The following is a 26,253-nucleotide window of genomic DNA, read 5'->3' on the forward strand; positions in this document are numbered from 1 at the left end:
AACATGATGCTAGGGAACCACATACAGTTAGAGGCATCTGTGAGCCCAGGGTCACGGCCAAGCCCACCCAGCTCTCACCATGAACCTGTAAATTCCAAATCATTTAGAGCCACTCCAGACACCACCCCAGACATCGCCTTACTTGGCTTGCATGGATACTTCTGAATTTCCGGCCATCTGAGAAATAGAATTCCAACCTAGCCGACAGTAAGAGGCTGAACACTTCTAATCATTTGGAAGGGAAACACTCTCCAACCAGGCCTGGAAAGCTTACTTCTCTCGTGCTATCTGCACTTCTTAATATGAGAAGCTCCCGCTCAGTCGGTCAGCAACATTTGCTGAATGCTCGCTGTGCAGTGGGTAAGGCGAGGAGTTAACAAAACAGAACCAACAGCAGATCCATTCCTAGCCTCGAGGAATTAGAAATTGAATGTCCATTAAGCTACAGACTAGCTTACTGTTCTCTCACTTTATGAGCCACAGTTAAGAGTCACCGGCTTGCTGTTACACCAATAAAATTAATGGAAGGCTTTCTATGGTTCCATGGAAAGATCCGATTTCATTTCTAGTGTGAGCTTTTCACTTCCATGGGCCTAATAAGTTCAAGGATGAATATATGGAGTCACTGTGCCAAGGTCCTAACTGCCTCACTCGGGTACTTCAGAGCTAGCCTCCGGGCCAGCTAAGAAACGAAAGTGACACTCCACGTGAGTGCAACGCCAGCTCTCCTTAAATATGGTCATGAAGGCAATTTGCAGGCACTGCGGAGAGGTAACCTAAGAATCTTTAAGTATACAAAAAGGATATCGGATGAATGGATAAAGAAGATGTGGCACATATATACGATGGAATATTACTCAGCCATAAAAAGAAACGAAATTGAGTTATTTGTAGTGAGGTGGATGGACCTAGAGACTGTCATACAGAGTGAAGTCAGAAAGAGAAAGACAAATACCGTATGCTAACACATATACATGGAATCTGAGAAAAACAAAATGTCATGAAGAACCTAAGGGGTAAGATGGGAATAAAGACACGGACCTACTAGAGAATGGACTTGAGGATATGGGGAGGGGGAAGGGTAAGCTGTGACAAAGTGAGAGAGTGGCATGGACATATATACACTACCAAATGTCAAATAGATAGCTAGTGGGAAGCAGCCTCATAGCACAGGGAGATCAGCTCAGTGCTTTGTGACCACCTAGAGTGGTGGGATAGGGAGGGTGGGAGGGAGGGAGACGCAAGAGGGAAGAGATATGGGAACATATGTATATGTATAACTGATTCACTTTGTTATAAAGCAGAAACTAACACACCATTGTAAAGCAATTATACTCCAATAAAGATGTAAAAAAAAAACCAAAAGGATACCACATGGGGGCGAAGAAAAAGTTATTCTCATCTCCACTGAAGGAAGAATCAGAGAACATACACCTAATTTGAGCCAGCTAATTCTTAATTTAACTTAGCTTTCTCTGTGAAAAAACTCTCTTTTCAAAGGCCAGAGCTATTAAACATTCAATGACTTAACTGGGGCTATTCCAGCCTCTATCCCAAGGTGATTTAAGTGGAAGATTTGCCATCCATCTGTCTGATTTAGGCTCAAGCTAGAGAAGTTGGGAAGCCAGATAAACACTTTGTGATGGCTAGACGGTCTGACTTCTCTCTCAGGCCTCTGATTAATGGGCTAAAGAGCCAAAAGTAAAAAGCGGCTATAAAAGGTGAAAACGTAAGGGCACTGTGAAGTGACAGGTATGTAAGGACTGTGGTATCAGGTAATGCTGAGATGCTTTTCATAGATCACTAATTCAAGTTTGGAGGCACCATGTGGCCAGCCACAGACTAGAAGTCATATCTCAGATCAAAGCTTCTGTCAGCTCGAAGCCCGTTCAGGTTTCAAGGAGAAAGGAGTTTAAACTCCCCTGATGGTACCGTTATAAGCTGTCAGGTCATAGGAGAAAACGACCTTGTGACTGGGCATTGGAGCAATGCAAAATCAAAGTGGAGCAAAGGCAAAAATCTGGCATATGAAGCTTACCCATTTTGAAAGCTATATATGCTCCTAACTGATTTTGTTATTTCTTAGTATTCAACGCATTCTTATAGTTAATGTGTAAGAGTAGAGAAGATGATATAACATTTGTCGCATTAGTACATTTTCTTTGACATTTAAACACATTAAACGTAGCATACGGAACTACCGAGTACCAAAATCTCTATCTCTACTAAAAACGCATGCTTGTCAATATCACAAACAAACCTTTAGAGCGCTAGCATCACTTTCATCCGAATCCCGGAATTCCACACAGACCGCGATGTTCCTTGCCTAAAATGATTCATCATTCAAAATGAGTGACAACACAAAATTATAAATAACGTTTTCCACCCCAAAAGGTATAGTTTACACCGTGTACCTTGGCAAATGTTTTCTGGCTATCGTATTTTAACTGCAAGGGATACACATATAGATGGTTTTTGTAAACAGTAAATGGGTAACAATATTTTGTCATTTCTGGAACAAACTCTTCAACTTCCACAGCAATATGTTGACAAGTCTTTTCAAAAGGCTTCAGGGGCACATATGAAGACGTAATACAGTCTATAGCAGAAAAAAGAACAGGCAAAGATATAACAATCATGAACACATTCCTGCATTTATAAAAAATATACATGATTTGTGTTCTCAAAGAGCAGTTTAACAAATAGAATTCTTAGTGATTGACAAAAAGTTATACAAGCACTTTAAGAACCCAGAAGAACAAGGAGGAGTAAGTAGCCTGATGCTGATTTTCGTGAAACCCTTCAAACCAGACGTGGATTGCTATTTCATTCTCAACGTAGAGTGATTTGCCAAATGTAACACATCATAATTTTGACAAATTTAAACTCTGCAGAGAAATCCATTACATTTCTCCTCCTGTGACTGCAATTTAGCTCTCACTGCAAATGTCTATTGGTATCAGGGAAGTAACAGTAAATTTATGCCAATTAGCTCATGGCTAGTCACGCTTAAAAAGTTAACTTGGTGCAGGTGCAAATTTTCACTTAAGAAATAATGGCAGCCTTTGGAAACTACGAATCTTATGATGTGTTACCAATAATAAATTCAATCCTCCCGAAAGTGGAAAACACAAAGCCTCAGAGAGGTGTAGCAGCAGCACACGTTATTGAGGTAGCCCCTTGTAGTAAAGGTTATTCATACACTTAAGGGGCTCTAAGACCGCTGGTCCTTGCTGCAGAGCAATACTGATGGAGAAGGAAGACCCTGGAGAGTCAGACCTGAGGACACAATATTTTTCATTGGGTTTGGCTTTCTATTATAGTGATACTTACAACAGAATATCTGGAGGTTTAGAGTAAAGGTACAAAGAAACAAGTGATCATTTCACTACCCAGAGATAACTACTACTAATATTTTGGCATATTTTCTTCTAGTCTTCTTCCTATGCATGTTTTATATAACAACGCAAAAATCCCACTGTATACAGAACTTTATCCTGGGTTTTTTTGGCGTTTCATCTGATGTCTTATTTCATGAATTCTTTGTAAACATCATTTTTCATAGCTGCATAAAGTTTCATGGTATCTAGATACAATAATTGCCTTAACAGTGTTGGGCTCTGGTTGTTTCCAAATCCCCCCACCCCACATAAGCAACACTGCAATGAACACCTTTATGCATAAACTCCTGTCTACACTTCAAATTATTTCTTTAGGAAAAAAATAATCCATTGTACTCTTAGATGTTTTAAAATGTCAATTGCCACTCTCCTACTTCAATCTTTTCGTGACTTCTCATGGTACTTGGAATGAAATTCAGTCTTTTAAGGAGTTACCATGGTCTTTACAGTTCTCTACATGACGTGATTTTTCCTACTTCTCCTACTTCATCTCCTACTCTCCCTTGTGCCCGTCACACACTACACTAGAGCCACATTGGCTCCGTTTCTGTTCATACGAACCAAGCTAGCCCCCACCTCAAGGTCTTTACATATGTGACACCCTCAGAGCAGAATGTACAGTCACAATCACCACATGCTGGCTGGGTCACATGGTGAGCTTTCACTGGCCACCCTTTTTAAAGCAGCCTGCCCAACCACAGACTGAAATTATTCATTTATTTGTTTTCTTGTTTAATGTCTGTCATTCCGTCTAGACTGTAATCTCCATACTTTCAAAGCATCTGGTAAGTATTCAATAAAGTTTACTCAATAAATGCTTATTCGGTGAATAAATGGCTAGATAGAATCTCAGAAATGGAATGCCTTAGTTACGGACATTCATGGATATCTACTGCCAAACTGTATTCCTACTCGTGATGGGGGACGGTGCCTGGCCAAAACCTAGCCAGCATTAGACAGTCCCACCTCATTTTTGTAAATCTGATAGATGAGCAAAAACATCACAATGCTTAAATGTTTACCTTTGTGTTAGTGGCATAATTACTGAGATTGGACATTTTAAAAATATTTACAAGTCATTTTATTTCCTGCAAATTGTCTTTTGTGTCTCCTGAGATCATAGATTCTTTAGACAAGAAAAGAGGTTCTCCTCCTTTTGGATCCCTTCGTTGATGAAACTTACCCAAGGCAAAAGGAGCAGAAACTCACTGGAGCACACTCACAGCATCATATGTAATACATGAAACAGCACCTGATAAAATCAACTTAATTCACTTCCTAATCTGTAACTATTTACCATGTGTCCTGGGTTGAACAGTGTCCCACCAAAATCCATGTCCACTAGAAGCTCAGAATGTGACCTTATTTGGAAACAGGGTCTTGGCAGATGTAATTAGTTAGGATGAGATCATAACGGATTAAGGTGGGCCCTAAATCCAATGACTAGTGCTCTTAATAGAAGGCCACGTGAGGACAGAGGCAGATTGGAGTGATGCAGCTACAAGTCAAAGGATGCCAAGGATAGTCAGCAGCCGCTAGAAGCTGGGAAGAGGCGAGGAATGATTCTTCCTTAAAGCATGGCCCTGCTGACACCCTGATTTTGACTTCTAGCCTCTAGAACCACAGAATAAATTTGTCGTTTTAAGCCACCCACTTCGTAATACTTTCTTACAGCAGCCCTAGGAAACTAATATACCATGTAAACCTCAAGAAAAACACTTAGAAGATAAAAGCCTGAGATTCAAGCATAGCTCTGTAGGCTTATTTGCAATATGTAAGTTCTTACTTGATAAATCCACAGGAACACATTCTACTGTGATGTTTAGCTGCCCAGGAATAATCTGCAATTTGGTCTTCTCTGGCCTAGATGTAAAATAAGAATATTTTATGCTTAAAAATATGATTAAGAAGTGCATTGGTTACACTTTATCCAAACTTCCAAATGCTTCCAAATCCAAATGCTCCGAAGCAGTTGATTTTTCCCATATATGACTCACATTCAGAATTTGAAGAAATTATAATTCATCTATTATACTGATTTACTGCAGTAACTCCAAAACACTTACTTCTTGTATTCTGAGAGCAACTTGAGAATGTCTTCATTTGAAAGCTTGCTACTGTCTTGTTTATACAAAGGAGAAAATCTCCCATCCAGGTCCAGAGAACCTTGAATATCTCTGAAAATGGGTCTAAAACAGGAACAGAAGGGGTTTTTTAACTCGAAAGTATTGATAAATTAAGATAAAATACTGGTGGTGGGAGTATAAAATGGTGAAACTATTTTGGAACATAATTTGGCAGTTTCTCCCGAAGTTAAGCATACACCTACCCTCTGATCCTGCAATTCCACTCCTAGGCATATTTCCACATGGTACTTGAACATTCACAGCAGATTTATTTGTTATAGCCCCAAACTGGCAACCACCCAGATATTCATCAACAGGTGAATAAACAAATCGTGGTATATTCTTACAGTGGACTACTACTCAAAATGAACAACTGATACAACATTATGGATGAAACTCAAAAACAGATTGAACACAAGAAACCAAATGCAAGGGATTTCCCTGGTGGTCCAGTGGTTAACACTTCTCCTTCCAATACAGGGAGTGCGGGTTCCGTCCCTGGTCGGGGAGCTAAGATCCCACATGCCTCGTGGCCAAAAAACCGAAACATGAAACAGAAGCAATACGGTAACAAATTCAATAAAGACTTTAAAAATGGTCCACATCAAAGAAAAAAAAAGTCTTTAAAAAAACCAAATGCAAGAGTACATACTGCATGATTCCACTTATATGATAGTCTAGAATAGGTAAAAGTCATCTAAGGTCAGTGGTTGCCTGGGTATGGGTGGGATGGCTGACTGGACAGGAATATGAGGAAACTCTCTGGAGTGATAGACATGTTCTATATCTTGGTTGGGGTGGTAGTTTTATGCCTGTAAATATCTGTGAAAATTCATCAAGTTGGACATATAAAATGTGAATTTTAATCAAAGGTAAATTATCTCTCAATAAAGTTGATAAAAATTGAATTAGATATTTAAGATCAATTTATAGAGTCTACAATATATATGTAAAGTTTCCAATATGAATTGGAATTATTCCCTCCCCCTCCCCTTCTTCCATTTTTCAAGCAGCTATTTTACTGCTAAATCGGGAAGTAATGTACAAGTACCCAACACACTGGAAGCAGCTATGACCAGAAGCACAATTCCCCCTGGCAGAACCTCTGAAAATGTGGTTATAGGCATTAACTATTGTTCCTACTTCTAAGCATACCTCCTTTATTTTCAGTAAACAGGGGTTTATCACACATCTTTTTTTTTTTTTTTTTTTTTTTTTGCAGTACGCGGGCCTCTCACTGTTGTGGCCTCCCCCGTTGCGGAGCACAGGCTCCGGATGCGCAGGCCCAGCGGCCATGGCTCACGGGCCCAGCCGCTCCGCGGCATATGGGATCCTCCCAGACCGGGGCACGAACCCGTATCCCCTGCATCGGCAGGCGGACTCTTAACCACTGCGCCACCAGGGAGGCCCTATCACACATCTTTGAAATACCCCAGCCAAGCCTTTAGAGTGAGTTCCTGCTACTACTGACAACCAAAGTAATTCAGGCAGAAAACAACAGCATAATTCCACATCAGAACTGAGGATCAAAGCTTCTAACTTTGAAGATTTTAAAATTTATTTTTCTACTGGCAAATCAGCATCAAGCAGCTACTGCTATGGCCTGAAGGGGAGCGGGGGCAGTGTGCCACAGGTGTCCAGAGCGGGCTCTGAACTCAGATGCCATGAGCGCTGAGCCCTATTCACACACATGCCATGTGAACTTGGGCAAGGATTTTTTTTTTTACTTCAGTGACTCAATTTCCTCATCTCTAAGATGGGGGAGAATACTACCCACCTCTTTTTTGGGGGGGGTATGTATGTATGTGTGTATGTATGTATTTATTTATTTGTTTGTTTGTTTGTTTGGCTGCACCAGGTCTTAGTTGCGGCATGCAGGATCTTTGTTGCCGCATGCAGGATCTTTTTTTTTTTTTTTTAGTTGCGGCATGCGGGATCTAGTTCCCTGACCAGGGATCGAACCCGAGACCCCTGCATTGGGAGCGCAGAGTCTTACCCACTGGAGCACCAGGGAAGTCCCAATACCTACCTCTTAAGGAAGTATACATTAAACACTTAGACCTCTGACTTATACACTGAGCACTTAATTCCTATAAATAATAACAGCAGCAGCAGCTGGAGCATCACTAAGTATGCTTATATTTACAGGCCATATTTCACCTTCTATAATGCCTAAATATACCACCCTCCACTACTCTTTGCCCTTGACCTATCCTTGGCTATCATTCTTACCAGTCTGCAAAACAAGGCCAAGGTGCCTTTTCATCTACCAACATACAATGCATTTTGAGACCTTCCCCCAAATGAAATGATTATAAATAGTGACAGAAGACTTAATTAACTTAGAATCTCCTATCCTTATGCTACTCCTCAGCACCCACTGAACATAACTGACTGAATTATTCAGAACATGGTGCCCTTTCCCCAGAAGTTCCAGTGAGCTGTACAGGCTGTACCACAAACAAGCCAGTGAACTTGTACTTCAAAGGGGGAATAAGCAAGAAGCATGTTTTAAGTCATCACTGTAGGTAGACTTGCAAGATCCGGAGAAAAAACATGTAACCCACCATCAGATATGTGGTATAGATAATACACTTCCTAATAGACTACCCCTGAGGGGGTTGCAAAATTTGTCATCAGAAAGCAAGAAAATCTATTAAGTAATTACACGCTTGCACTTAACAACAGCATTCTTTGCCTTCTCACTTTTAGTATGTTTTTCAGAATTACTCTGTGATGGCTTTTCAAAGCATAAGCCCAGCCAACTCTGAAATAGTGGGCACACTGTACATAATTCACTACAATTTCTGGTTTTCTGGAAAAAAATTCCATCACTTTAGCAAATAAGCTCTGCTTTAAAATGCAATAAAATTAAGTGGTGTCAGTCAGATCAGTAACCCAAGCCAAAGAAAATTTCCCTGAAGCAAGACATTTGAAAAAATGAAAGGTCTTTGAGGCACAGCAAATTCTAAGAGAAAGAATTCTTATATCCTGTTACAGACTGAATGTTTGTATCGTTCCCCCCACCCGGCCCCATGCCGCCAAAGTTCATTTGTTGAAATCTAATCCCCAAGGTGATATTTGGAGGTAGGGCCTTTGGGAGATGATTCGGTCATGAGGATGGAGACCTCATAAATGGGATTAGTGCCCTTATAAGAGGCCAGAGAGCTAGCCCGCCCTCGTTCCACCATGTGAGGATACAAGGAGAAGTTGGTTATCTAAAACCTGGAAGACAGTCCTCACCAGAACCCAACCATGCTGGCACCCTGATCTCAGAATTCTAACCTCTGGGTACGAAATAAATGTCTGTTGTTTAAGCCACCCAGTCTATAATAATTCATTATAGCAGTCCAAATGGACTGAGACACATCCCAAGTGTCCCAAGATGTAACTGGCTTGTCAGAAACAGACTTCCAAATGCTACTGGGAAAGATGACAGCCCTCAACCTTACATATGAGTGTGAATAGATGGGTCAGGATTATATTTGTACAAACCTGGCAGCCCAAGCAAAGGGCATTCTGTATTGTCCAAGGCGGCTACACACTTGCTTAGCTGTCCTGTGCACCTTCTGGGCTGTCTAAGGGCAGAAATAAGAAGACAAGATCATATTTGTTCAAACTACCAGGGACTCACCCAGAAAAATAATTGCCCCAACTTACTGATATAAAACATCAAAATCTAGGAAAACAAAATATAGAAATAGCTACAAGTAAAACACAACACACATCAGCCACCCACTTTTCAAGATGAAAGTATTTCCTAAAGGTTCTGTGTTTTCTCATCAACAAAGCCCTCATCGAGATATCAGAAGACAGACAAAATAGGTGTAGGGCATGTTTTGCACCAAAGACCACTACTGGGAAAATTTAAGCAGTTTTAATGTGTATTTCCTTTCACAACATGAGCAGGCAGACACTCATCATTCTTGGGAGAAGTTTGTTCTGGGTACCGCTGACCTTTTTACTCCCAAGATAAAAGCCAAATGACCAAGAATCAATGCAATTAGTTTAGCATGGGCAGGAATTGCTGTTTGCACAGGCACTGGGAGATGGCAAAGGAGATTAACTGCCTATAGAGTCTAAACAGGCTGTGAAAATGCTGGCTGTATGCTCACCCCTAGGGATACAGAATGCTAGAGGCTTTTATCTATACTGTTCAGAGTTTCTTTTCCCACAAATTAGTCATAGGTCTCCTCAGCATCTCCCACTTAATAGACACTATTTGGACACACAGCTAAATGCTACATATAACAGATCGACTCTTATAAATACTCAGCAGCTGGAGTGCCGCTAATGAACTGTGCCACAAATGCTTTCCCTCTCTGGGCCTCACTTTTCTCATTTATAAAATGAGACGAGAGAATTAGAGCAATAATTTCCAAAAGTTTGGAATTCATGATCCAGAAATTTGGATGATTATATGGGTAGCTGACTTTGAAGGCTGCCATTTAAAGCCCTTGGATGGTAAAAAACAATCCCTGCCATTTCATACGCCAACATTTCAGGAAAGATAGACAGGTGTAATGTTTAAAAAGTAGGAAGGGCAAAAATCTCAGAATAAAGGACAGCCCTTCGAATAAAATACATTGACGTTTCATGAATGGCTCGCTATCTTGTCTTTCTTTTCTCATTTCATCACAGATAGGAGTAAATTTGAGTACAGACTGGCATTTGGAAACTGCAGGACTGGGTCATTTTTATCCTCCCAGCTCTGACATTCTAAGCCTGTACTGCAGGGCTGGGAGTAAAGAAAGGGTAGCTATTGCCAAGGACACGGTATCAATGAACAGGTGTTGCCTAAAAGCCTTTAGCTCTTACTTTGATAAACAAGCAAAAATCAGATCGTCATGTAAAAAGGACATAAAGGAAAAGGGGGAAAAGTCACGTTCAAGCCTTAGCATGCATACTCACATAGTATACAACATTTTCAGAAAATACTGCATGCTGCGAGAAAGTTGTGGGGATTTTTTTTGTTTTTTGTTTTCTTTGGGGAGGAATTATTGATGATACCGTTTAAAATATCAGTAAAAGGCAAATTCTACATCAGGCTGAAATGCTCACAAACGATCTTTATAAATACCTTTGCCGGGTCGGAATTTTTGATGTAGGGTTCTGCACAGTGCGTGATGTTTCCCTGGAGCACCTTTTCAATTCTCGCAACCAGGAAAATTTCAGGATGTGGATTCGTCACTGAGAAAATTCCCTGGAAAAAATTCCTTCCGTTAGACTTTTCTTGACTGTAACCTCATGTATACAGTTGTTTGGTTAGTGATTCCTAGGGGTTGTGTTTAGCACAGAATGCTGATATTCAACACAGGATCATGTCCAGGGCCCTGGCAATAGATAGCATTTCCTTTCATACAGTTTCCCAGGCTCCCAATCTTCCTTTCAAAATGGATTTTCTATTTTGTCACCAATTTCACGTGTATTAGTCCCCAAAGCACAGGTGTCACCCTGGCTGCTTAGCCGCTTGTGTTCAGCAGTGTTTGCGAGGTGCATCCTTAGGCCTTATCAGTACAGCGTGCATTGTTTGGCTTAAGCGGCATGTGCAAAAATAGCGTGCATTTCTGAGGTGGAACCGGATATGCATTTTTAAACGTAACTGCCTGTAACTCCAGGGCAATTCACTCACACTTAACTACTCCTGATGGTAGCTAAGAAGGAAGAAAATACTCTACTGCTCTGTAGAACATAAAAACTGAATCATCCTATAGAAAACATTCCTTTGTTGCAGTTAAAGAGCTCTGGTGCTCTCAACGTAAAGGTAGAGGACAGAGGCTCCAGAACTCCTTTTGTTCCCAAACACTTTATCTCAGGTACTAACGTAGACGCAACCCAAGTTCCATGAGTTCTCTTTGAGGGCATGTGGAACAACCATATCATCTCCTGTTCCAGTTCAGCTCCTTCCAAATATAATGTCTTCCAAATAGCCTGTTCGTTGGTTATGTCCGTTGCTTAAAGGAGCACCACACAAATGAATTCAAGTGTAAAAATCCATCACTGGGTCTCTACCAAGTTTTATTTTTCTGCTTGCTATGTTACCAACTGTGTTAAGATAGTGTGTTCCAGTTTTCAAAGCATTTCAGACATGGTAGCTCATCTGTTCCAGAAAGAACCCTCTGAGGTAGACAGGAAAGAAGGGAAAACCGAGTGTAGGACGCTAAGTAATTCCCCCCAATCCAGCAGCTTCTAAGGGTCCCAGATTATGGCTGATTTAGCTTTGAATTCCCAAGCAGCAAGCATGGAAGAAAGCGGTTAAAAACTGTTCGGGGAGTCCAATTTCCTGGGTTCAAATGCTGACCCCGCCATTTATGGCTTTAGGCAAGTCGTATCCTCTCTACATCTCAGATTTCCCATCTATGAAATGGGGGATGATGAGAGTAAGAGCGCTCTTGTAATCTTCTTGAGTGGATTAAATGAAGTAATGCACATTAGGTACCTGGCTATTGCCAGAGTAACCCAAAGCGTCTCAAGATCACAGAACTTGATTTTTGGTTCTGCCAGGAGTGTGCTGCCCGGGCTGGGACATGCAGCTGGCAGACTGCTCGAGCGGCTCCCACAGAAGGTAGGCTGAGCAGTGCGCCTTGAGTACAATCGCATGCTTTCTGATTGTCACATAACTGTGCTAGATAGTTTTCGTGCACCATCTCCCTCAGTCTTCATAAAAACCCTTGAACGCAGGCACTACGATATACACATTTTACAGATTAAGAAACTGAGGCTTAGAGATGTTCGTGCAGTAAGTGGGTGAAGATTGCAGCCAGGGCTTCCAGACGATACACAGCTTCTCAGCCTCTTGACCTAGGCTTCCAACATCTCATGCGATATGGCTTAACGAGAACAGTAACACCAATTACTGCCCTGGCTAACATTCACTGAGCGCCTATTGTTCCCCATGCCCAGGACTCCAGCCAGTTTCCCCACACTGATCCCCACACTGATGCGAGCAACGAATATTATCATTTAAAAGGATGTGACAACTGATAAGAGGAAGCTGCTTTCACTTGTTTATCTGTTATCACTGTTACTACTGCTCTTAAAAGCAGCCACGTCTTACTGAGCCAACTCGGCGGGCCCGGTACAGGGCCGAGTGCTTTCTAGGGACAGCACACGTTATCTGAGCCTCACAGTCACCCCGGATGCAGGTACTATGGTTACCTCCAGTTTACAGATGAGGATGCTGAGGCACAGAGATGCTCACTGTTCAACTGACCAGGATTCCGGTCCAGGGGGAGACTCTCTGCGGCTGCTTCGCCTTTTGTTCCACCACCTTCGAGCTCTCCCCCGTCCCCAGAACACAGAAGGGTAACCAGAGAGCACCCAGGAATCCTGTGTGGGCTGGGAGTCTGGCTCTTTAGGACGAGGCCTCTGGCCCTTCCCTCCTGTCCCACCAAGGAGGCATGGATGGGCCTGCCCCCGCCGGAGGGTGACTCTCGCCCACTTCACTGCCCCCTCCCTCTAAAGAACGGGCCAGGTCCCCCCAGCCCAGTCCGCAGCACTTAGCCCCCAGGGCACGGCAGGGCATGTGACAGCAGACTGCCCCCTTTTCACTAGCGCCCAACACCTGCTGCCCCCCAGCGGGAAGCCCAGAAGCCACAGGTCAGTTTGGGGGACACGGGGGACTGAGCTCTCTCAGGGCATCTGGGAAGGAACTGCCAGGCAGCTGAGAGTGAAGTAACTGGTCACAGTGGCTGTTTGATGTCAGGAAGGCAAAACTACTCAACGGATCCAGCTTCCTCCTTTTCCTGTGGTCACCTTGCTGCTCCAAGGAGCAGATGGGGAGGGCCTAGAATGGCCCGCAAGCCCCCACTGTCCACCAAGCCCTGGAGCGGCCTCTTTCTATAGATCATGCCACCCCTTGAACAGCCTTGGTGGAGGTGACGGGGTTGCCAGACAGCCCTTTCCAGGAATGCTGGGGAACCAGGCTGTTTCCCCGTCTCTAGGGTGACAGGGAAGCAGTACAGTAGAGGGGGGAAAGCTGGGCTTTGGAGCCTGCTAGACCCAGGCTCAGGTCCTGCTCCTCATCTTAGTAGCTCTATGACCTTGAGTAAGCCACCTGATTGCTCTGTGCCTCAGTTTCCTCATCTATAAAATGGGGATAGGAATAGGACCTACCTTCTTTACTGGGGGTGTGGTAAGAATTAAATGACTTTATACAGATAAAGTACCTAGAGAAATATTGAAAAAATAATTGCTGAAAAAAGTTTGATGAGCTGAGATTAGCGTTCAGATCTGCTAACATCCAGTCTCTCCCTACACAGTACTGCATCCTAGTCCTAAATGGGAGGAAGATGAAGAAAAAGCCTTCTTCAAAAGAAAATGTTCGAATATTGGAGCAAATGACCGCTTCCTGGTATCTTTAGTTGATCTGGAACAAGGGTGCAAAATGATAAAGCCATTTGAGGCCACTGCCCATCGTTCTCACCTCTCCAGCTCTCATCTATTCCTTTGAAGGCTCTCTCACGTCCCACATCTTCTACGCAGTCTTCTAAGTCAACTCCTGACCCTTGACCCCTCCTCACATTCCAAACTCCTCCACTCCCATTGCGTTATACACGTCAGCACTTAATCACATACTGCCTAATGTTGTTGACTGAGGTCTTTCAAACAGACCTAGGCTCAAATCCCACCTTCACCACTACCAGCCATGTCATGATGGGCAGCTTACTTAGCCTCCCTGATCAGCAGTTTCCTCATCTGCAAAACAGCAATAATCATCCTGTTTCACAAGACAATGGTGTTTACATGAGACACCAATGGAAAATTCTGGCACACAAGAGATATGCAAAAAATGCTGATTTTCTTCCTGACCTAGGTTATAAGTGGGATGACACCTGAAACCACAATTTAAACTTCTTGTATTGAACAGACAGCTGAGCACATTGAACTAATGCAGCAAATACATCATTGGCTTAGAAGGACTTATTTGACATTGTGTGGACAATTTTAAACATATAATTCAATAGCAGGTTCTCAAATACCTGTAATACTGTCTTGCTCAATCTCTCTTTTAGAAGCATCATAGGCCGTCACAGTGGAATGTTCAAGTATGTGACAACCACAGTCTGAGTAACAAACTAAGAGGATGTAAGGGAATGAGGAGCAACATGGGGAAAAACGACCACAGATCCACAGCCCAGAGGGGAGTGACAACACATGTCAAGTCCCCTACCATTGGGCAATCTGTATCAATGAGCATAATCTTTGACCCTGAAAACCCCAATGCTTGAAATTTATTCTAAGGAGATCATTCGACAAGTGAGCTAACATGTAAGCACAAGGATGCAATAATGCAGTGTTTTTTATGATATCCCCAAATTAGAAATATCCTAATGAGCTAAATCAGTGGAATAACAGATTAGCCTTTAACGTGACTGATCCAGATAGTGATACAGGGTGATAAACATGATGCTGAATAAATACAGTAGGTATAAAACAGCATGACTATGATACAGTCTGTACAAGAGTATACATAATGTGTATGTGTTTATATATACACAACAGAGACATCTAGAAAGATGTTTGCCAAAATGTTAATAGTTATCATCTATGGGTGGTGATTTTTACTTTCTTCTTTATTACTTTTTGTATTGTTCGAATGTTCTACATGATAATGTATTTATTTTTATAATCAGAAGAAAAAGGAACAACATTTTTATTTAGGGTAAAAGAAACCTCCTTACAATGCGAGCTGCTTTGTTCTGCTTCTTCCCACTTTAATTCTCTGCCACACTCTAGTTTCCTTTCAGTTGCAAAAGTCTAGAAGGCAGACCATCAATTCTGCTCTGCCTAACCTCTTATGGCGTCCAGTCTGGTCAGAGGTCAAAATGCCAGGGAACTGTTAGGCTCCTTCCAAAGGGCATTCTTTGCCTCAGATAGGACAGGGGAGCGTAGCATTACAGCTGTGACACAAGAACTCCTTGAATAAAGAGAGTTTATGCTCCATTAAAACTACCTACTCAGGTAGTTTCGCTGGTGGCGCAGTGGTTGAGAGTCCACCTGCCGATGCAGGGGACACAGGTTCATGCCCGGTCCGGGAGGATCCCACATGCCGTGGAGCGGCTGGGCCCGTGAGCCATGGCCGCTGGGCCTGTGCGTCCGGAGCCTGTGCTCCACAACGGGAGAGGCCACAACAGTGAGAGGCCCGCGTACCACAAAAAAACAAACAAACAAAAAAAAAACAACCACCTACTCAGAATGGGAATGGGAGTTAGGGAGGGAAGGTTATTGTAGGGTCAACTTTTTCTTCAAAGAAACGAGTCTTACAGGTACTTATTGCCTTGCTCAAAAGTATGCACAGGGGTACAGGGGTGTGTCTGTGTCATCTGCATTCCATCTCACAAAATACTTCCTTTGAGATTCACATCACGGTCCCACTTCACCAGTGTATTATTAGCATATTTGCTGGTTTCCTTTTTTCCCCTCCAGCTTCAGTCACCAGAAAAACATCTATACACAGACGCTACAAGAGATGGAATGCCCATGAAAACACTGACCTGAAACTATGAAGGAACCCAAGGGTGTTTCTGTTTCTTATTCTGAATGCACTACCAAGGCTAAAAGATCATTCCTTACCTGCCTTATGTAGCGTAACTGAGATTCAGCAATTCCATGAATGAAAGACTCCGGTGAAGAGCCTCTTGGGTTTCCATCACTAGCCAGTTGGGTTGAAGGGCTCCACAGCATTTCACGGACAGATGCGGGATTCAGGTCTACGTGGAAGTCAGCTGAAATCTTACAATTGTTCTTCACATCAAATAAGGCAAGATTTATAAAAAAGGGTTCAACCTGGGAACGAAAACCATTACGTTTTTAAACTATGACTTTTATTTTAGGTGGGGTGGGGGGAGGGACAAATTACAAAATAATTTTTTTTAATTCCTCAAGTTTCTCTGATTACAGTTCCTTTCTGAGTTTAACATTTAGCTAAAACTGCATTGTGGCTCATTTGCATATAAGAAAGAGCATTCTAAATAACAGACTATCAAACTTTAACTTCTATCAGGTATAATTTCACAAGTTATAAATTTTTTAAAATGATGAGTAGAAATCAGAAGCCACATTTAAAGAACTTCAACTGTTCTATGAATAAATTTTAATTCTCCATAGGCTTATTGAAATTACCCAAAAATAATGCCGGTATTACAGAGCAGAAATAAATCTTCCCTTTTGCTATGTTACAGCTTATTGGATTATACATTTAATAAGAGCTAATATCAGTCAACATCAAATTACTTGACAAAAGCTTTGCCCTATCAGCAATTTTGGAAGACATGATTCCTCTCCACAGATGGCATTTGAAAGCTGGTCACAAAGAGAAATTTCATGCCAGATGGCATAAATATTAACCCTTTACACACCGAAAGTCTGCTAGTGCATCTCAGCTACTTTGTTTAAGAGAATAAATCATCACTGTGGATATTTTTCAAAGACAAAGTAGAACCCCCAAAAAGATGAACATAAAATGCAGTCTCTTTGGCGATTTTACATTCATAGTTTCAAGTATTCCTAAGCAGCTCAAATGATGCGTGACAGCTAATAATTAGAATTTTCTGTTAAGAACAGAATGAATTTACCCTATGAGAATAGTGAGTGAGGCGGAGCTGACTGCACAGCATCTGTGTTCCTCCATGGCTTTGGTGCTCCTTACTCATGGCTATGAGTCAATTTCACAGAAGTCATATTCTCTAGTAGAATTTACAAATTTGAGGACTTTCCAGGTTCTGGAGACATGTCCCTCTTGAATGTAAAGAGCCTACCTACTCTACCTGCTATTTTGAATACGTAAGACTTTCATGAATCCTCTCAAGATGAAAACACATTCCTATTCTGGCAAAAGAAAGACATGTATGAAATTCTTCCATGTCAAATTTATCGTAACATGTAGCAATGGAATTTGCATGCAGTAAATTAGTTCTCAGAACAAAATTAAAAATCTTAAAAAAATAAGGAAGAAGTTTCCTTAATGCACTGGTTTAACGGAGGTAGAAGGAAAATTCATACATACGTTTGTGGGTGGTCCTTTTGCATTGTCTCCAACTTGACCCAAGATATTGAACGTTAAATCATGGCAATTTACCAGGAAACGTTTATTGCACTTTTCCTCAAATGGCTTTATATCAGGTTCAATTCCTGAAAAGTCCAACCTCTACAAAATACATAATATGAATCATTTCCCCCCAAAATAGATATTACATGAATATAGATCTATGCGTAAAAATTGCAAAATCCAACAGTTCTCTGTCCATTCTTCATTTGAACTCTTATTTTTTTATTCAACAAGCCTTTGTAGAGCTCTTATAGTAAGGTTCAAACACAGATAGAGAGAAATCCCGACCTCACCCTCCACCCCACTCCTGACTTCATCTCCTATCCTCCCCCCCACCTCTGTTCAGCCCCATTGGCCTCCTTGGTTATTTCTCCAGCACACCAAGTATACTCCCACCTCAGGACCTTTGCACTTGGTGTTCTGTCAGGAACCCTCTTCCCCCAAGATAAATGCAAGGCTTATTTACCAAGGTGAGCCTCACCAGGGTGAGGCTTCATTTCATTCAAGTGTCCAATCAGTTGGCATTTCCACAGAAAGACCTTCCTTAATTCCCTATATAAAACTATATACTCTCTGAAAGTCTCTACTCTCTTTAATTTCGTTTTCTAACATTATTTTTAATATTTATTTGGTTGTTTATTGTTTGACTTCCCCACAAAATATTATGTTCCAGGATGGTAGGAATTTTGTTTCTTTCATGAGCTGTGCAGGAGACAAATTTGACATGAATGGATATGGAAGGCAAGAATAACACAATGGCCTCTAACTTGGAAGATTCAGTAGACTGTGATGTTATAAACTTAGATGTGAAATAAAAATGAATAGCAGGTATAGGGGGAGGGTGAACAGAGATGATGAGTTCAGCTTGGGATGTGTTGAGTTTGAGGTGATGCAAGGTAATTGGTTGGAGAAATAGGAGAGGTGTGGGTTAGAGATGTGGATTTGGGAATCAGTGGTAACCAGGGTGAGGAGGACAAGGCCGGACCTCTGGGGACCACCTACATTGAAATGATGAGCAGAGGGAAAGGCATGTGCTTAGGAAACTGAAAATCCCTGAGCTCAGCTTCTAACAGAGCTGGGAGATGAACCTTGGCTGCCACAGAGATAAATTTTTAAAAATTATTGGTATCTCAAAATAAAGTTTAAAAAAAAGATATTGGAAGTCAAAGAATTCCTCTCACAGAATCCTCCTCCTCAGCTCACGTGGCTCAGGCGATCTGAGTTCATCTGTTCATTCCAATGGTCTGAACAGACTCACATTCTGTGCACAAATGGGAGGAAAAGTATAGACTGTGGGACAACTTACTATATACTTTCGATAAGACCAGAGACAGGGTAGATGGGAAATGACTGGATGAATCCGAGCAGAGTATACTGCCAGTATGGAAAACTCAAGCCAAGAAACATGAGAATTTTTCTCAATTGCCTGAGTATTTCAAGCCAAAGCAGGTATTGTGACTGAAGAGTCTTGGATAATTATAGCTGTTCTGACCTTGCCTACATCACTGACAAAATTCTCCTTAAAAGGGCCTAAAATATAATATTAGTACCTGAAAGCAAGATTTTCCCCCCAGAGTCTATTTATCTACAAACGTGTGGGACTAGACAGCTCCCTCTTGAACACTTATCTATCTGTGGAGCCAGCGCAGGCAAGTCATTGCCATGGAGATCAATTCTAATTTCCGCCCATTTATCTGCTCTCCTTTCTAGCTTACTCAGACAGTGGAATGTGAAGAGAAGCTGGACTAAAGCCCCCCAGCCCCCAAATCCTTTCCCTTCTGAGGCCTAAGAGTGCAAATGTTGGGACATGTGGCCATCCTCAGTAGTTCAAAGTCGGAGCCACCCCCTTCAGTCAGTGTTTCTTTTCTTTTGTTTTTTGTGTTTTTTAAAATTTTTTGTCTGTCTCTTCTTTGGGGGATGCATATTAGGCGTGTACATTTTTTATTTTTTTGGCCGCTCCACTCGGAATGTGGGATCTTAGTTTCCCAATGAGGGATCGAACCCGTGCCCCCTGCATTGGAAACACGGAGTCTTAACCACTGGATCGCCAGGGAATTCCTCAGTGTTTCTTTATTCTCTACGGTCAGTGGAAGAAAACACGTCTCTAAACACTGAACTCTGGCCAAAAGTGACAGCTGATATTATAGGATGACACTGCCTACCTAGAAAAGTACTCGACACACACAACCTGGATTTCTCTGTAGTGAAACTGCCTTCCATAACCAACACTGAAGTCAATTTTCTGTCAAACTTTCATTGCAACTGTGAATTTTTCTCTCACTGTAGCTCACTGATAAACAACTCAAACATAAAATCAGTTCAGTTCCATGACCACAAAAACACTACACCACAGATTTTTTAAAGACACTAGATTGAGTTTCAACCACAGTCAATTGGCTTCTTTGTATACAATCAAAGAGTCTGACATGTTCAATTAGAGCCCAGTCATGATGGTGAGGGGTGGGATCAAAGGCTCAGACATGCTTGGAATGAGTAAATTTCTGAATGAATATCTTAGAACTAACATTCCCAAGGCCTGCTATACCCCTTTTTTCTTTTAATTCATACAACTTACACAAATAATATAATAGTGCTATGGAGAAAAAGGGAGAGGAAACATTTAAAACAAATTCTCCCCAGATAATTTTATTTTCTCATGTGGTATTTTATTAAGGAAAAACTTTTGCATTATTTATACACTATATACTTTTTCCATTTCAGACTAAAAACTTTTAGTTAGAAAACTGTATGAAGTGGGGGCTTCCCTGGCGGTGCAGTGGTTAAGAATCCACCTGCCAGTGCAGGGGACATGGGTTCGAGCCCTGGTCTGGGAAGATCCCACATGCCGTGGAGCAACTAAGCCTGTGGCACACAACTACTGAGCCTGCGCTCTAGAGCCCGCGAGCCACAACTACTGAGACCACGTGCCACAACTACTGAAGCCCACGCACCTAGAGCCCGTGCTCCGCAACAACAGAAGCCACCGCAATGAGAAGCCCGTGCACCACAACGAAGAGTAGCCCCCGCTCGCTGCAACTAGAGAAAGCCCTCACACAGCAACGAAGACCCAATGGAGCCAAAAGTAAATAAATAAAATAAATAAATTTATTTTAAAAAAAAGATCAGAGGAGGCTCCTCTTTAAAAAAAAAAGAAACAAACAAAACTGTATGAAGCAAAAAGAAATGATAACAAAATCAGTCTTCCCCAAATTATTTTATATTGTATTGACATATTTTCACTGAGGAAAAAACTGTAATGCTTATATAATACATACTTTTCTATTAAAAAAATCCCACAGATTTTAATTAGAAATCTCATGTAGAAAAATTGAAAAGAAAACCAAAATATTCATCTTTCCTCAAATAATTTCATTTTCTTGTGAAATAGTTTCCATTAGGAAAAATATTTGTAATACTTATATACTGCAGAATTTGTCCATTTTAAAAAATCAGCAATTTAATTAGAAAATATCATGGAATTACCTAAATGGGAAAAGAATATGAAAAAGAATAGATACATGTATATGTATAACTGAATCACTGTGCTATATACCTGAAACTAATACAACATTATTAATCAATTATACGCCAATATAAAATAAACATTTTTTAAAAAGGTAAAAAAAAGAAAATATCATGGAATTAAATATTAACTACCTATATATCTTAGTACAAAAAGTGCCTCACTCTCATGAAAGAGATTAAAATACACATGTGCACATAAACCTGCACTTCCCTGCACCGCTTTCCATTTAAAGTGAGATACATGAAAATTATCCCAGTTCTACAGACCTACATCAAAAGTGGAAAATAAACACGTCTCATATGACTTGGTGTTCCTTATACTGTAGATATTCACTGCTACTGGATCACAATTGTATTTAATGGGTTAAAAGCACTGAAACCATTGTTAAGGACTCTTTAATTTGTCCATTTTGAGGAGTGAGCTGAAGTGAAAAGAATATAAAGAACTGAGAGAAAAAAATATATATATATATGTTGTCCCAAACTATTTGTATATACATTAGTCCTCTTAGTGAAGTTAGCTGTTAAGCTACTTGTTCAAAGTAAGCAAGACAAGTATAAAGCAATAGATATGCCCAGTAGTGCAAAAATCAGTGATTTCAACATTTCAGACACTGTTTATCTGAATAAGCAACTATTCTAGGATTATTTAAAGAAATATATCATTAATACCTGAACTTCCGAGTCAAAAGAAAAGAGGTTCTGTCTTCCATCTCCTCTACTGAGTTTGTTCAGCTGTTCAGTTTCTCTTCCATACTAAAATTAAAACAAACATATATGTACACACACACACACACAAACACGAAACATTACTTCATTTCCTTCAAAACAGTATTAAATACCATTTAAATTATCTAGTTTATGTGAAACTAGCAATCTGCCACAGCTTCAAAAATATACTATTCTCGGGCTTCCCTGGTGGCGCAGTGGTTGAGAGTCCACCTGCCAATGCAGGGGACACGGGTTTGTGCCCCGGTCTGGGAAGATCCCACATGCCGCGGAAGCGGCTGGGCCCATGAGCCATGGCCGCTGAGCCTGCGCGTCCAGAGCCTGTGCTCCACAACGGGAGAGGCCACAACAGTGAGAGGCCCGCGTACCGCAAAACAAACAAACAAACAAACAAAACACACACACACACACACACATATATATATATACTATTCTCCATTTCCAAGCACTTAAGGTGGATAAAGAATGCTTGCTGGGCAGAGAGTCACAGTCACCATGACCCATAAATAAGCTATAGATCAGCTTCTTATACTTTCTATATGCCTTTTATAATACCAAGAATACTGTTCAACCCATAGTACAAAAAAGAAATACAAGAGACTCTGGATGTAAAAGAGAATAAACGAGAGAAAACACTATCTTTTATATATCCATGGTGCTAGCCATGGAATATTATATACAATTCTGATTCCATCACTTTAGGAAAAACATAATGGGCTCTGCGGTCTGGAATGACAAAGACTCAGAGGGGATACATTAAAATCTACAGGGGATCATGAGTGTGTTCCTAAATTCTGGAAAACAGCTTTGAAGCTTAAGAGAACGGTAAATTTAAAATAGAAAAAAGTAACATCTAAACCTGTGTAACTTAATAGTTCAGGAAGAGGAATAAAGTAAAAATATAAATAGGTTTGGCAAGGATTTAAATGAAGAAGTGGGTCATAACCTTCTAATCTATTATAGTAGAGAGGCCACAGAGTAATATATGTAACCTACTAAGATAGGTATGATAATCACCTCTACACTTTCAAAACTGGCTCACTTCAAACACCAGAGAGCAAAGTAACTAACACAAACTTTGTCTGTTAACCAAAATCTTTATCTGATGAAATTATTCATATACATATACATAGGCATGCACATATAGAAAGACTATGATTTTCATACAAAATTAACATATACAAATCATTAGATTGAATATCATGTTCAATCTTCATCAAGAGCCCCTTGAATGAAGAATAGTTAGTGTATGAATGGCATACAGTAACTGAACTGAATAAGAAGTAGCAGATAAAATCAATAAAGTCACAAAGGTCTAGAAGTACTTCTCGGCATCTTGGAAAAAAAATAACATTTTCCAAACTGTTAGTTGGCACTTACAGGTCCAGCTTTAGGAGTGTAACTTTTCTTTTACCATCTCTACCTGTTTCACTCATTTGTTGTGGTTTTTAACTTAGAAATGACATTGCCACATGGAATCCAGCATTCAAACTTTAATAGCTAATCCTGCATTGTCTCAGTTGAAGGCAAGTTGCCATCAGAAAGATGTACCTTCATCAGTTCCGGATGCATGCTCCGTTCCAAACTGGCCATGATGTTCTCGGCTTTTCCTTGGCTGCTAGTTTCATCATCTGCGAATTCATTAAAAGCAGATGTTCTAAACCATGCAGACCATTACTAATCACCTAAGCGGAATATCCTAACTATCTCTCTCTCCCACCCCAACCTCTCCTACTAGATTTATTGCAAAGAATTTTGATTATGAAAGCACAGGGAAAACTCTAATGGCTTTTGAAAATCTGCCATGAATTCCCTATCTGTTTCAGTCTGGTTATATTTCATATGTCAGAGCCCATGTAGCATCAACTCTTAAAAAAAAAAAAAGAAAGAAAGAAAAGAAAACCCTATCAACCTCCATAGTCACTTTTAATGAAGAAGCAGGTCAACCTTCAAGATTAAGAGTGCTATATTCACGCTACACAAAGGACATTCCCATGGATTAAAGACAAGGGCTTTACCTCAATAATGAATCATTTAAAAATTCTGACCTTGTGCTGTCTCTACCGTCTCCTTTTTCTCTTGCACTAAACTGTCGGTATTGATCTGAATAATCTTTTTCAAAGTTATCAACCATTCCTCCATTTCCTGCTCAGTTTCAGCAGCCAGATAATGGCTATACTTATCTAACATCTTGAGTTCAAAAGCATGACGGCGCATTTTGGGGCACTGGAGGGGGGAAAAAAAAAGACGTGTTCAGTTAGTTTAGTTGCCCTTTTAATACTAGATTTCATTAGTTTATTTACTTTTACCTCAGCTCAGCACATATGTACGTCAATACTTTCATGAAAGAATTGCTTCTTTCAACAAGGAATAGAAATTCCAAGACGATGAATGACCATGTCAAACATCTTATTTATTCCCCTCAGTACTGAGCACAGCAGTATATGCACAAAGTTGGCATAAAATACTACACGTTGAGTGAGTATTATCATTTAAGGCCTTCTGACAACCTCCACATTTGGATAATCAAACTATCACCATAAAAATAAGCAAATGCTTTACTATTTCCACCCTGCGTAAAGTTTTCCTGGCATATTCATAGATTTTCAAAATCAGCCCTTAAAAACAAGCTTAAATGTGACCTGAAATAAACCTGGTACTTGCTTTATATCACACCATAAAATGCAATATCACTATCCCATTCACTCTGCCATGCAGAATATGAAATGCATCACAGTAGCATACAAGAAGACTGTAGTTGGTTCATATTAGATTGTGGCTCTCCATAAAAATGATGGAAATGGCCCAGGCTGAATACTAGCTACAAGGAAAATAAAAGCCTCTTCCTTTCCTCAAACACGATGACACCTCTTTTATATTACCACCTTCTCTGTCATGACAAAAGAAATGACACACTCTCCCCCCTTCCCAAATACCTCAGCATTAATTTCAAGAAAGGCTCATGAATCAATAATTTTCCAGTGCATGGTCATCATTCAAGAAGGAACCAAGGAAAGTTCCTCCTTCTCATCTTCAAAGCATAGTAAAGAATGAAATGAAACTGCTGTAGCAAGTCATAAAGATTTATATATTTGAAAATATTTGGGAGGAGGGAGTCGTAAATAGAGGGGAAAGCAGAGTCTGGGAGTACCAGAAAAGGAGGTCAGTCCGGACTAGAGCTAATTGAGAAAATCTGGGAATTGTATGTGCCTTCTTCCTTTCAGTAGATAAGAAAGCTGTCACATATATATATTTTATATATATATATATATATATATATATATATATATTTTATATATATATATATATATATAAAAGAAGGCAACTTCTATTCACATAGATCTTTATATCTTTTATATTTTATGTTTTAAAGTGTTTCTTCACTTGCTCCTCATGACAATTTCATTTGATAAAGCGAGTAGATATTATTAATCCCACTTTACAGTTCTGAAAACTAAGATTCAGGTAGGTTGAGGGTGTTGAAGCAACATCTCCTGCCTTCCACTCAATGCAGTGCTCCTTCCTGTCGACCAGGCCACCCCGGCTCTGTAGTAATGGCTCCTATCACACGGTCAATCAACTTCCTATTTAATCATCTCTCTGCCCTCTGCTTCCCACCCCATCCATGCTAACCCTAATGTCCCTGCCTCCTCAGTAACTCAAATCAGCAAACATTTGTTAAGCCCCTAGTGTATGTACAACTCTGCTAATCACTATAAGGGACCCAGACATGAATATGACGTGGTCCCTGTAATCCAAAAAGGAACGTGCAGAGCTAAGTACAGTGGTAGCACAGGGGAGGTGGAGCTTAATTCCATGAGGGTGAAGAAGAACACAAAAAATGTTTCACGCCACAAGTCCCATTTGAGCCAAGTCTTAAAAGATAAGATTCAAACAGGAACAGAAGGGGAAGTATATGCCAAGCCGAGAAGCAAATGTAAGAAAGGCACATAGGCGTGAAACTCAGTGGAGTGCTTAGCCTGGTGTGACCAGAGCACAGAATGTGTATGGGGATGCCAGGGGGATGGGGTTAGAAGGAGAGTAAGGTCAAATCACTGCAGGCCTGCAATGCCCTGGTAAGAGATTTCGAGCTCACTCTGCAAGACAATCAATCAAGAGCCAAAAGGGTTTTTTTTGTTTTTTTTTAACATCTTTATTGGAGTATAATTGCTTTACAATGGTGTGTTAGTTTCTACTTTATAACAAAGTGAATCAGTTATACATACACATATGTTCCCATATCTCTTTCCTCTTGCGTCTCCCTCCCTCCCACCCTACCTATCCCAGTGAAGGACCCCATCTACGTCTTAGGAAGTCGGATGACACATCAGAAGGCAGGAAGGTGAGACTCTAGGCAAGAGAGAATAAAAGGGGGGACCAGAGGAAGACAGTGAGAATGGAAAGAAGGTAAGAGATTCAAGAG

At 40.7% G+C, this 26,253-nt stretch overlaps 1 protein-coding gene across 2 annotated transcripts in view; it reads right to left on the reverse strand.

Annotated features, from left to right (window-relative positions):
- DOCK11 (dedicator of cytokinesis 11) overlaps positions 1–26,253 on the reverse strand; it is a 191,111-nt gene that overhangs the window by 102,355 nt on the left and 62,503 nt on the right. For both annotated transcript variants that reach the window (XM_060088078.1, XM_060088077.1), the window contains exons 8-18: positions 23,879–24,056; positions 23,382–23,461; positions 21,774–21,857; positions 17,535–17,675; positions 16,103–16,315; positions 10,608–10,730; positions 9,023–9,105; positions 5,468–5,590; positions 5,188–5,264; positions 2,415–2,599; positions 2,261–2,326 (exon numbers count right to left, since the gene is read on the reverse strand). In XM_060088078.1, coding sequence (XP_059944061.1) covers positions 2,261–2,326; positions 2,415–2,599; positions 5,188–5,264; positions 5,468–5,590; positions 9,023–9,105; positions 10,608–10,730; positions 16,103–16,315; positions 17,535–17,675; positions 21,774–21,857; positions 23,382–23,461; positions 23,879–24,056 — 1,353 coding nt within the window. The remainder of the gene's footprint in view (positions 1–2,260; positions 2,327–2,414; positions 2,600–5,187; positions 5,265–5,467; positions 5,591–9,022; positions 9,106–10,607; positions 10,731–16,102; positions 16,316–17,534; positions 17,676–21,773; positions 21,858–23,381; positions 23,462–23,878; positions 24,057–26,253) is intronic.

Source organism: Mesoplodon densirostris, chromosome X (genome assembly GCF_025265405.1).
Source record: "Mesoplodon densirostris isolate mMesDen1 chromosome X, mMesDen1 primary haplotype, whole genome shotgun sequence".
Lineage (NCBI taxonomy): Eukaryota > Metazoa > Chordata > Mammalia > Artiodactyla > Ziphiidae > Mesoplodon > Mesoplodon densirostris.